At 46.0% G+C, this 13,565-nt stretch overlaps 1 protein-coding gene across 7 annotated transcripts in view; it reads right to left on the minus strand.

The window, feature by feature from the left end:
- Window positions 1-13,565, minus strand: part of MSH5 (mutS homolog 5) — a 1,532,005-nt gene that overhangs the window by 69,462 nt on the left and 1,448,978 nt on the right. Inside the window, exon 25 of one of the 7 annotated variants that reach the window (XM_078646031.1) lies at window positions 2,398-2,459. The exons of the other annotated variants lie outside the window; for them this stretch is intronic. Within the exon in view, the coding sequence (XP_078502157.1) occupies window positions 2,429-2,459 (31 nt within the window). The 3' untranslated portion in view covers window positions 2,398-2,428. The remainder of the gene's footprint in view (window positions 1-2,397; window positions 2,460-13,565) is intronic. 7 annotated transcript variants of the gene reach the window in all.

The raw sequence follows: 13,565 nt of genomic DNA on the forward strand, positions 1-13,565 counted from the left end.
TTACACTAGATATAAATGGCTTTAAAAAGAAGTACACAAATTTTGATATCGGTTCCATCAGGGATTCGCAACCCGAAACTATGGGGCGTCCAGGTGGAGTCTTTTCATTTTTATGCACCTTTGGCAGTACATAAAACAACGGAATTCTGGGATGTTTAATCTTTAGATATTCTGATTCCTTTTTTCCAAGAAAGCCTTGTTGGAATGCTTCATCGATGATGGCATGTAGTTGCTGTTTTAATTCTAGTGTGGGGTCCTTGTTGATTTTTCGATAACAATTTGTGTCACTTAATTGTTTTTTTACCTCGTTGATGTATAATGAACGGTCCCATGACACAATTGACCCACCCTTATCTGCTTGTTTTATAATAACAGATGTATCTTTTTTCAAGTTTGTCAATGCCATTGATTCGGATTTGGTGATATTATGTTTGATCCACTTGGTCTTCTTTTCCATATCAGCAATTGCTGATAGGACAGTTCTTTCAAACATGACTACCTCCTTCGGTATTTTGTGGTTTGGAGGGCAAAATGTAGATTTGTTATGGAGGCCAGTAGTCTCAGTACTAGATTCCAGGGGATTTTCTGTAAAAAATGTTTTTAATCTGATTTTTCGAAAGAACTCAATGGTTTCAGTCTTTAATTTGACAAAATCTGTTCTTTTTGTAGAGACGAATGTCAGTCCTTTTTGGAGGATACTTTCTTCATCCTTTGTCAACATTTTGTTAGAAATGTTGAAAATTAGTGAAGGTGTCAGTTCTTGTAATTTTGACGCCTGGTCGACATTTCCCATGGTTGGTTGTATCGTGGTTTTCCTCTGGGTTTTGTCTGGCCTCTCCCTAAAAAAGTCATACCTTGTTGGTTCTGTTGGAAAGAACCCCTTCTGTTGGTAGTTCTTCTAGGGTCAATATTGTCTCCTTCACTGCTACTTCCTGATGACGAGGTGTCTGAAAAAGTGATGTATTTTTGGAAAGATCTCCCTTGGTACTCCTGTAAATGTCTCCGAGATTCCGGGCGGGAGTAGAAATCTGATTGTAAAAAGGGGAATACCTTTTCTAGATTGAAGTTTTTTTGATCTTTGTCAAATTGATTAGTTTTCTGATTTATGGTATAGTCCTTGAATTCACTGATTTCCTTTTCCACTTTTTCTAATAATTCTTTGGAATCCGTGATCAGTTGGTTTGTAGCAATAGTTGATTGTAAACTTTCAATTTCCTCTAGCTGTACTTTTGATAATCTTTGAGTTGTCTTGATTGTCAGTACCATTAGATCCCGGCTGCACTTTGTTTCTGTAAAGCTGTAGCCCTTTTTATAAATAGGATCCTCTGTGAAAATTACAGGTATATTTTTTATTTGTAAGCCTCTTGGGATAGTGCCAGCTCTCAAGTGTTGGAGCAGAAAGTGGCCATGTAGATCCGTCTGAATCTGTTTTTTCTTTAGTCTAAGTAATTTATCTGTTTCGTTTTGGTTTTGTGCTGATACGCTTAAAGATGCTGATGCAAAGAGGGGTGGAGCCGCTAACAGCTTCTTTATATGATCCTCGCTATAAGCGAAAGCTTCATTCTCTGACATATTCTTTTCATACACACTCAACACACTTACTCAAATTAACAAAACACTTCAACCGACGTAGGACCAAGTTCCTATTTCTCGACTGAGAACCCCAAGTTCAAAACAAAACTAATTCCCGACAACTCTCTGTTGAGGGCTACCACACAGGCTATTGCCTGCTATCAAAATGACTAAACACCACTGGGTATGGGCTCCCAAGCAGCAAGGCCAAACCCTGCCTTATGTATACTACAAAAAAGTGCCAATGCTGCTAATATTAGTAAATCAATTATTTGTCTTTCTCACACACGAATCGAAAACTATGTGAGAAGTATCTGATTTTTTTTAATCAATCCTTTTGATTTTTATTTTATTTCAAATTTTCATTGTTTCGTTTACTTTTTACAAATTTCACATATTTCAAAGAAACATTTTAGAAAGACATAACATAAACGGACAATTACTTAATCACTATTATAGCCTTCAAATCGTTCATCACACTATCACTAAAGATCTTTGTCAGACATACTCAACACACACTCACGCTCCTAACACTCTAATATCAAAAATATTTTTTATACAAATCATATACAACTTTTTGGGGAAACCATAGAATCTAATTTAAAAAATGAATCAATATAATACAAGTATCATTTGATATTCTTATGGTTTCAACATGACAAGGTCTGTACACAACAAGGTCTACGCGTTTCGAACTCTCTTTAGTGCGGAGTTCTCATCAGGACCATAGACTGTGAATGGAAAAAGGGGAGACCCTTGTTAGTTGTTTGTTTACCCAAAGTGAAGACTGTTGTCAGGCTCAACAACCACCTCTCTACCTCTTACCTCTCTAATCGTCAGACACGTTTGAAATCCTTTAGTCACCAACAACCGCGAAGCGGGACCACCTGAATGGTAAACACACATATTGGTATTCCATCTCTAATTCCCACATACAAAAATACCAAAACTGAATCAAAAAAGAACTCACTGCTATTATGTGGTTATTCGCCTCTCTCTACTCTGTGGAAGAGAACAAACGTTTTATTTAATAATTTGGGTGAACCTGGTCACTACACTCACTGGTATGTGATTTATTGAAAGAATAAGTTGTGTATCTTACCTATTTATTATTCTTGTTGTCCACACGTGAGTTGTGGAGGGGAGGGAGCGGGGTTGTTTGGATCTTGAACAACGCCCGCGATGTGCCTGGAAGGATGAAAGGGTACATTCTTATTTCTGTTAAAGCGATGTCCAATAGCGGTGTATGGCAGATCTTTTCTCAACGTGTAGTGCTCTAAGGTGCTCACCTTTCGTTCGTTCTGTTTTCTTACTCGATCAGGATCCGGTCTCTCAGTCCCGGGCAGTCTGTGTTCTTCCGCGTTTGTTTCCGTGTTTTTAACCACGTCACATGATTTCTTGCTGCTAAACGGGCGCCATCTTTGAGTTTCCAAGGTTCGTAGGTGTCATGCCATTTTTGGCCAACGGCATTAAACCATTGAATACTACATTACTTATCTTGGGTTCATGTTTCGGTAATTTATGTTGGATGTCCTTGCGGATACTTTCAGAGATCGCGGTTTCTTTTCAATTCAACATTTCTTTCCGGGGGCGCCATCTTGGGTTGGGAGACTCGTTCACAAGGTTGTGAACTGGCTGTCATTATGCAGTGGCATCAGGAGAACATTTTTAAGGTGCCCTCCATGGTGGCAATCTTAATCCTGCTTATAGTTTATATATTTTGGACAGTTCATTTAATCCATCGGTGGCTGAATTAAATTTCACAATCATCATGGCTTCTTTTCGTGAAAGTTTGTCTTCTAAATCCCCAACTATTAAGTCCTGGTCCACTTTAGCAATAACTGTCCATCGCAGTTCATTCTCTCCATGATTCTTTATTTGCCAGTGGCCATGGAGGGCACCTTAAAAATGTTCTCCTGATACCACTGCATAATGACAGCCAGTTCACAACCTTGTGAACGAGTCTCCCAACCCAAGATGGCGCCCCCGGAAAGAAATGTTGATTTGAAAAGAAACCGCGATCTCTGAAAGTATCCGCAAGGACATCCAACATAAATTACCGAAACATGAACCCAAGATAAGTAATGTAGTATTCAATAGTTTAATGCCGTTGGCCAAAAACAGCATGACACCTACGAACCTTGGAAACTCAAAGATGGCGCCCGTTTAGCAGCAAGAAATCATGTGACGTGGTTAAAAACCCGGAAACAAACGCGGAAGAACACAGACTGCCCGGGACTGAGAGACCGGATCCTGATCGAGTAAGAAAACAGAACGAACGAAAGGTGAGCACCTTAGAGCACTACACGTTGAGAAAAGATCTGCCATACACCGCTATTGGACATCGCTTTAACAGAAATAAGAATGTACCCTTTCATCCTTCCAGGCACATCGCAGGCGTTGTTCAAGATCCAAACACGCCCCTCCCCACACCCCCCTCCCGCCCCCTCCCCTCCACAACTCACGTGTGGACAACAAGAATAATAAATAGGTAAGATGCTTCGTCGCTGTCACTGGATACGAAATGAAATGAAATGAAATGAAATGAAATGAAAATGTGACTTATAGAGCGCTACAGTTGCCCTGAGGCGTCCAGGCGCTGAAAACAGATGGGGCCCTCTTGAGGTATATTGCTAGGCATTAAACAGCAAGGTTTTTAGCTGTTTACGAAAGGTGGTCAGGTTGGGGTTGTTCCTTAGCTGCAGAGGGAGTGAGTTCCAGAGTTTGGAGACGTTATACGAGAAGGAACGTCCTCCTGCTCTGGCTCTGCGAGTTCTGGGGATCTCAACCAGGAATGCTGTAGAAGAGCGGAGGGATTTATTCGGCCTATAGGGAGTAATCAGGGGTCGATTAATGTCTGGGCCCGTTTCCCAGAAAGTCTGGTGGGCAATGCAGAGCGATTTGAATCTTACTCTGTCCCTAATAGGTAACCAGTGCAGGGTCCTCAAGCTGGTCCTCACTGAGATCCTCCGGGGGATGCCCAGTAGTGCTCTGGCAGCACAGTTTTGGGTGCGTTGGAGCTTCTGTAAGGTGTAGTCCGGGGCTCCCAGGTATAGGGCGTTATTAAAATCCAAACGGGATTGAATAAGGCCCTGTATAATTATCTGTTTGGCCTCGAAGCAGAGGAGAGGAAGGACTTTCTTAATCACTCTGAGGAGGCCAAAACAAGTGGCTGAGATCTTAGTGGCCTGTGTGTTAAAGCTCAAAGACTTGTCGAGCCAGACCCCTAAGCTTTTAATGCTGTCTCTGGGGGGTGGAGCCACTCCCATGCTTGATGGCCAGCTCGGCTCTATGGAGACGGGGGAGGCTGTGCCCAGGATCATCAGCTCGGTTTTATCGTCATTCAACTTTAGGCAGGAGCTCATCATCCACTTCTTTACGTCCTCCAGACAAGCCGCTAGATCTGGTGGCGCCTGGAGGCCGCTCTTCTCTGCCAGAGAGACCACCAGCTGGGTGTCGTCCGCATAGGAGATGATCTTTACACCATGCGGACGGACAACCTCAGCCAGTGGCCTCATGTAAGCGTTGAAGAGCGTAGGGCTTAAGGATGAGCCCTGGGGAACTCCACATCCCAAAGGATGAATGGATGAGCAAGATGTACCATCGAAGACCTGAAAGGTTCTGTTGGACAGAAAAGAGTTGAACCATGTCAGGGCATCTCCGGTCACTCCTAAGTTGGCAAGACGAGTTAGCAGGATTTTGTGATGCACAGTGTCAAATGCGGCACTTAGATCGAGGAGGATCACTGCCACTGATCCTCCTCGATCCAGGAGCCGTCTTGCCTCCTCAGTCACAGCCAGCAAGGCCGTCTCAGTCCCATGTTTGGTACGAAAGCCTGTTTGGGAGGAGTCGAGGAGATGGTTTTCCTCAAAGAACATTGTCAGAGTGGTATTGACATGTTTCTCCAGAATTTTCGCTGCCCAGGGGAGTAACGAGATCGGACGATAATTACTAGAGTTAGCCGGGTCTAGAGAAGGCTTTTTCAGCAGGGCCCGCACCATAGCATTCTTCCATGTTGGGGGGACTATCCCACTGATTATGGAGGAGTTCATGAGCTCCAGGAGCGTGGGGAGAATGGCAGTGCTGGCAAGGCTCAGTGAACCTGGGGGGGCGGGGTCGCGGGGGGAGCCGGATTTTATTTTTTGTGCCAAGGGATACTGGCTCCTCCCTTGATTTTGGTTTCTGAAGCCAGGTCAAAAGGCACCATTCACGATCTCGCAGAGTCTTGGTAGAGAAGGTGCGGCATATTTTACAGTCTGCAGCCTTATGGTCTGGGTACAGACAGTAAATACAATCTTTGTGCTTGTCCTCAATATATAACCTCTTTTTAGCACAAGCAGCACAGGCTTTAAAGTGGGCCTTATCCTCCTTATCCGACATTCTGAAAAAGTTGATAGGTTGCAAAACAAGAATGGGCCTAGGCCTAGGTTCTGTTTGGGTAATCTTTTCTATTGCTATTTTAGGTATACCGGGGACTCCTATTCTGACGACGGGGAATGATACAAGCATGGGAATCTATGGAAGTTCCAATGCTGGAGTTAGCAAAGATTTTCACCCATCCGATCAAAAAGGCATTTCACCACGTTCCTTTCTAGGGATGACAGCTTGCGGAGTATTGGCATTTCTTGTTTGTCTTGGTCGCAAAAAGATCAAGTTGTGGCGTGTTCCATCGAAGGGAAATGTCCTGTGGAACTAGAGGATCAAGTTCCCACTTATTCTGTTCAAAGTGTCCACCAGCACATTGGACATTCCTGGGACGTATTCTGCCCTCAGTGTTACATTGTGTTTCAACTTGTTTGCACCTGCTGTGATAGAGCAACGCATCTTGTCCCTCCTTATTTGTTTAGGTAGTGCATGCTGGTGGTATTTTCCGTACGGATAAGCCCTGATGAGCCTGCAATTCTGGGGAGGAAAGATAAAAGAGTCAAAGCTGTGGCCTTCAGTTGAAGAAGGTTAATATGCATCCTTTTTTCAGAGGTTGTCCATTTGCCACTGACTGAGGGCCCTTGAAGATGAGCGCCCCATCCCTTTAGGGTAGCATCTGTTCTGATAACGAGACCTGTTGCTTGAGAGAAAAAAGTCATCCCTTGAGGGGTATTGGCTGACACTGTTGCATGGCTTTTATCATTGCTGGGGTTATGAGCATTACATCGTTGAATGAGCCCAGAACTTGTAGCTACTGTTTGTCAAGCTGCTCCTGAAGGGGATTATATGAAGTCTGCAGTTGGTATCAGGGGAATGAAAGAGGAGCACATTCCCAGAAACGACTAGCACAGTCGGACAGAAACTGACTTTGTTTTCTTGTTCTTGCTCTGACATTCTGGAGAGACAAAAGCTTTGTCTGACTGGGTGTCTAAAATGCTCCTAGAAACATTAATGTTGTTCTCGGGTTGAGAGTTGATTTGTGTAGATTTAGTATAAGACCAATTTTTTAATAATGAAAGACATAGGGTAGTGTCTGCTGTGGCTTATTGGTACGTTGGAGCTTTTATTAGCCAATCATCTAAATACAGGAAGATTTGAATTCTGTTTAGCATTAGACAGGCTGCCACTGGGGTCATGCACTTGGCAAATGTTCTTGGGGCTGATCGTAGTCCAAAGGGGAGCACTTTGAACTGATAATGTGGGCCGGCTATCTGGAAACAGATGTCTCTGATGGATTGGGACGTGAAAGTATTGGTCTTGACGGTCTAGCTGGCATGTGGGCAACATGATTGAGAAGTTGTAAAATTACTTGTAGGGTGATGTGAGAAAGTGCCCTCTTTCTGCATGGTTGCCCCCACTTTTTGCTGAATTGCTGATGTGCTTTGACTGAGTGTGCCCTGGGCCCCTGCTAATCAGGTACCCAGTGCCTATGTTCTTTCCCTAAAACTGAATTGAAGCCTTAACCCAATTGGCATCTCTGTCCACAGGTCAGCCCCTGGTAAATGGTACCACAGGTACCCAGGGCACGGCCTCTGAGGGCTGCAGCACTTATTGTACAACCCTTAGAGGTCCTGTACCCTTACACTCACATACTGCCTTTGCAGGCTGCGTGTCTTGGTGCAGAACAAAGTGAAGAGTCGACATGGTACACATCTCTGCCATGCCTACAACCCACTGCCCTGACATAGGTCAGTCACCCCTCTAGCTGGGTGCACTATGCCAGTGGTGATGGTACAGCTGCATGAGCCCTGTACCCCTACAGTGTCTAAGGCCATTCTTAGACATTGTAAGTACAGTGCTGCCATTAAGAGCATATGATGTTGGAAGTTTGTCATTACAAACTACACAGCATCATAATGGCTACACTGAAAACTGAGATGTTTGGTATAAACTTCTCAGCACATTAAACCCACCACGATGCCAGTGTGGGATTTATTCAAAAATGCACACAGTGGGCATCTTAGAGATGATCCCTGAAAACTAACCTACCACTAATGTCCAGGCTGAGTGGCCGCTTTCAGCTGCCACCACCACACATGTTTGTGGACCACTGAGTCGAGAGCCTTCTGCTCACTGGGGCCTGAAACAATGCCGATCCTGGGACTAGGCCTCCTCCCGCAAGATGGGCAGGGTTCCTGGAAGGGAAAACTTCTAAGGCTTGCTGCCTTTGTGAGCTTCCCCAGGCTACTTGCTGCTTTCAACAATGGGTCCCCACTGGTTCTGACCCCCACCGTGGGTGAAAGACTTGCGGGAAAAATAAGTGAGGAAGAGAGGTGTGCCAACCCCTCAGGTGGGGGAGGCGAGGTGTAGCACAACTCTCAGTCCCGCCATCTTGCAGATGGGGGACTCAGCCAACCAGGGACAGGTTCATGCCCCTCTCCCACTGGAGGATGGCATTATAGGGGTGTACCCACCGCAGGGAAGGGACCCATTGGTGCCTGCCTTTTACTTACCTGTAACATCCCTAAATCTAGTATTTAGGGGCACCCCTGTACCTTGCTTCTGCAGACAAGAAGAAACTACAAGGAGAAGAAGAGGGACGATCAGCCGTGCAGCAGCTAACAGGAGGAAGACGTCCACTGACTTGGCCCCAGCTCTACCGGCCTGTCTCCACCTCGAACCAACTCCTGCGAAATTCCGGTGTGTCCTGCAGCAAGCAACCTCGAAAACCCTGGAGGACCTGCCTGCCTTCAACCTCAAAGATTTGTTCATCTGCAACCTCTGGCTCCGGCCGGACATCGCAAATCCGCCCCACTCTGCACCGCCATCCGAGCTCGAGTGGGCAAACACCACAAACAGGTCACCCCTGGGATCCTGACCTGAGATCTGGCGACCCCTGACCAGCCTCAAGCCTCCAGCAGATGCCTGCAGCCTAAATCCAGAAGGTCCCCCCAACCAAGACCAAGAGCTGGTTAGATGATTCGACCCCAAAAGGCACCCCTGCACCCGACGCCCCACGACCTTGCGTGCCCAAACCGATGGTGCCTAACCAACCCCTAACTTCCCAACTTACCCTTTACCTAAATCCCCATTATCCTAATCCTCCCAACTTGACTTTTCCTCTGTCCCACCCTCCTGATTCTAGTCTCGTATCCCTTCCCCCCCCCTGTCTCTAATCTTACTTAACACCAGGTCGGCCGTAAAGCACCATCAAGAGCTATTTGTGCTGTTGGATACTCACCAGCCTGATATGTTACTTCTAACAGAAACATGGTTCTGTGACACCTCACTGCCCTCTCTATTGGCCGCCCTTCCCACTCCTTATGTGGCCCTTCGTGCCGACCGACTAGGGGGCAAGTCAGGAGGTGGCCTAGCCCTTATTGCTCGAGCCGAACATAATTTTCAACTCCTCCCCTCCTCCACTATTAACTACACCGAGCATTTGGTAGCTCGATCACTGGCCTTCTCTCCCCCGCTCACCTATCTATTGATGTATCGCCCACCTCAGTCATCTCATCTATTTCTGCCGGCTTTTCAGGATCTGTTGGCCTCTTTAGCGATAAACCATGCTTCTATCCTGGTACTAGGGGATTTTAATTACTGGCCCTCAGACCCTCAGGAAAGCACAGCTTCCAAACAATTCTCTGATTCACTCACATCCCTTAATTTTATATCTCACTTGCACACCCCTACGCACATCCACGGCCATGTACTAGACCAGGTCTGGTCTCTTAATGCCTTGGTCTCCTCCATGACCGTGTCCCCATGTCCCTGGTCAGACCATGCCCTGGTATCCTTTTCCCTCCACCCTAAGTTGGCTACAAAGATCCTGCCTGCCAAAAACATCTGGGCACGAAATTGGAATAAGGTAGACCTTCCTGCCCTGTCATCTTCTCTGCTGATCTCCGCACCTAACTTAGAGGGCCTATCCTCCATCTCTCAAGCCACCGCTATCGACACCTGGCTTGCTGGAGGCTGTGATAAGGTAGCCCCACTACGACGGATATCCACCCAAATACCTAAGGAATCAAATCGTTGGTTTGGCGACGATTTAAAGACAAAGAAGCTGACTCTCCGGCGGGCTGAAAGGCAATGGAGAATGGACTACTGCCCTCTATTAAAAAAGTGTTATCTATCTTTGCTGAGTGACTACAAAAAAGCCATATTGAGTGCCAAAACAACTTACTTTTCAGCGAAAATTCTGGCAGCGGAGAACAAATCTAGGGAGATCTTCTCCATTGTCCAGGACTTGGCTTACTCTGACAGGGCTACTCCCAAACCCTCCCCCTCCCAGTCCCTCTGTGATTCCTTGAACACTTATTTTTTAGAAAAAATTGTTAACATTAGAGCCAACATCCCACCTCCTTCCCCCGCTTTTTTTGAGCCTTCTCCCCCGATTGTCCATGGCTCTCTCTCTTTTTTCCCTCCGCTCACCGAGGAAGCATTCCTGGCAATACTCCCCAAAATAAAATCTGGCTCCCCGGCGGACATCTGCCCAGCTTACATTCTGCAACAGATCTATTCTGTCTGTCCCAAACCGCCTATATCCTTCCTTAATAGCTCGCTGGCTCAGGGCGTGGTAATTCCAGCCCTTAAATCTGCCACCATAGTCCCCATCCTTAAAAAGCCTGGCGTGGACCCTTCCATCCCAGCCAACTATCGTCCCATCTCCCTCCTGCCTTATTTGGGCAAGGTGCTAGAACGACATGTAACATCAGTCCTCACTGCCCATGTGGAAGCCAATGGTGGTCTTGCGTCCCGCCAGGCTGGTTTTCGGCCTAGGCACTCCACCGAGTCCATCGTGGTATCGGTCCTGAACCATCTCAGGGAAGGCATGGACCAAAATAACAACCAGGCCCTGGTGCTCCTCGATCTCTCCGCCGCCTTCGACATGGTGGACCATTCCATCCTATTGTCCCGTGTCGGAGCGGCGGGGGTCGAGGGCTCAGCCCTGGTGTGGCTATCGTCCTTCCTGAGGGACCGTGCCCAGGCGGTTCGGTTGGGGGATTTCTCAGCCACCCAACTTAAAGTCACTTGTGGTGTCCCTCAGGGTTCTTCTCTTTCTCCCCTTCTGTTTAATCTCTACATCTACCCTCTGATCTTCGCCCTTCAACAGCTGGAGGTCACTGTGTTTAACTATGCAGATGACCTCCAGCTTATCTTTAATCTGTCCTCTTCTTCTCATTCTATGTCTAATTTTCACTCTATCATGATTTTCATCAGGGACTGGATGAACCACAACCATCTGAAGTTGAACCCTGACAAAACAGAACTGGTCCTTACAGGTGGTTCCTCCAGTCCCTGGAACTCTCTTTTTTGGCCCTCTTCCTTGGGATCCCCTCCCACACCTTCTTCCTCAGTTAAAACTCTGGGTATTAAACTCAATAATCATCTTAACCTTCATTCACAAATTAGCTCTGTGGTCTCTTCCTGTTTTTTTGTACTCCGAACTATCCGCTCTGTTTCCCGTTTCTTTTCTCCTTCCGCTCTTAAGTTAATCATGTCCGCTCTGGTTGTCTCCCGGCTGGACTATGCCAATGCCCTTTACAACGGTATCCCGGCATATAGTCTGCAGAAGCTCCAGCTGGTCCAAAACCAAGCGGCCAGACTGATTTATGGCCTCTCCAGCTCCCACCATTCTACCCCCTTGCTGAAAGCACTACATTGGCTACCTGTTAAGGAGCGATCTCTTTTTAAGACTGGATGCATGGTCTTCCAGGCACGCCAAGGGACTGCCCCTGCCTTCATCTCTTCTCTACTAAAAGAGTACATCCCTGCCCGTGAGCTGTGGTCATCCACTCAATCACTCCTCCAGGTTCCCCGGTATAGACGCAAGAAATGGGGCGGATCCAATTTTTCTGTCTTGGCACCTTCCTTTTGGAACTCCCTCCCCGATCACTTGCGTTTGGCCACACACTATTCTGCCTTTCGAAAAGATCTTAAGACCCTTCTTTTTACTCAAGCCTTCCCAATGTAAATTTCTTTTCTTCCCTGTTATCCCATCAGTTTTTTTGTTTTACTGCTATTTTTGCCTCCATAGCGCCAAGAAACCGCATGGTGAACGTTGCGCTTAATAAATATTTTAAATTCAAATTCATTACCTCTCGAAGTGGCGGTCGCACCCAGAAGCCCTTCATCCCCAAGCTTGCAGTGCCTTTGCAAACCGGAGGTGCCCCACTGAAAACAACAGGGTGCCTGACGTCGAAACAGTACCCTGCACCCGGCCGCCCTAGTGCGGTTGAGGGTGCATTTTTGGTGCTACTTTGTTTCCCCATTTGCCCTGAACTAAAGTCAAGGAGCTTCGCTCCGACAACCAAGTGGCCTGCTTGCCAGCAGCCACCAACCAGATGTCCCCTATCCCCGCCTGGATAACATTGGGCTGCCCTAGTGCAGCTGAGGGTGTAATTAGAGAGCATCCTTGACCCTGGGGGACCCCTGAGTCTTCCCCCAGAACCTCAACTCTCACTGCCAAATACTTACCTTAAAACCGATAACACTATGTTCCTCCGTAGGATAACATTGATTGGTTTTCTTGGAAAAATTTCCGTATGGAGTTTGAAGACCTAAAGAAATTCTTTAAAAATGCACTAACCAACAAAAACGATTTTACTGACCTGTTTACAGGAAATGTCCCAGAGTAGTATCCAGGTATACTACTCTGAGTAAGAAAAGTAATCTCAAAAGTAACACCTGTAATTTTACTGAAAAGCCCATTCAAGTCTATGTACTGTATTTACAAAGCATTGCAATTCTCTGAAACCATAGTGTAAGTCAAAACAAAGTGCATATACATTCGCAATCCAAACTGTGTTACAAACTGTATATTTACTGCAAAGTATTTATTTCTTACCTGTACCAGGCTTGCTTGGTTCTAGTAAATAAAATAACTAAAAGAATATTTTCAGACAAAAACAATTGGTCTGAAGTTCAGTCAGTTAAATTGTCATCTGATACTGCCTTACTGCTCGGCCACACTACGACAAATAGAGAGTGAGGTGCTATCTAACTTTACGTCTGCCTCCCTTTGGGGTTCCACTGGACTCTGTGCACACTATACCTCACTTTGGTATAGTATATACAGATCCAGCTTCCTACAGGTGACCATCCAAAATGACAGTTTTTTCAGTTATTTGTTCAACTGTCGAAGATCCAAGACGGGGCGCCAATCTCTTGATTGTTTCCTGATAAGGGAGAAACTGGAACAGAAGCCGATGCTCCTCTGGGATTTTAGGACCTTCTCTTTCGCACCTTTCTGCAACATGGTAGCAACTTCCTTCAATAGCTGTTTCAGATGGGGAGTATACGTCAGTGTTGGAGGCACATTTGCTGGTTTGCTGACGAATTTGAGGGTATGCCCTTGAGCTATGATATCTAGGACCCACTTGTATGATGTTATTCTGGACAATTGTTGAATATAATGCGAAAGACGTCCTCCTAGTTGTTTCCTGGATTTGGGGAAGGTAGCTGGCTGAAAGGAAAGCACAATGTTTACTATTGGCATCTCGTCCCCAGGTGGGCTGTTTTCCTTTAGTTGGTTGTTTGTAAGCCGCTGCAGGTGGCTGTTTTTACTGCTGCGCATAATGTGGCCTGTATTGCCCTTGGTAAGGCTGATATTGTTGCCTATAATT

Source organism: Lissotriton helveticus, chromosome 5_1 (genome assembly GCF_964261635.1).
Source record: "Lissotriton helveticus chromosome 5_1, aLisHel1.1, whole genome shotgun sequence".
Classification (NCBI taxonomy): domain Eukaryota; kingdom Metazoa; phylum Chordata; class Amphibia; order Caudata; family Salamandridae; genus Lissotriton; species Lissotriton helveticus.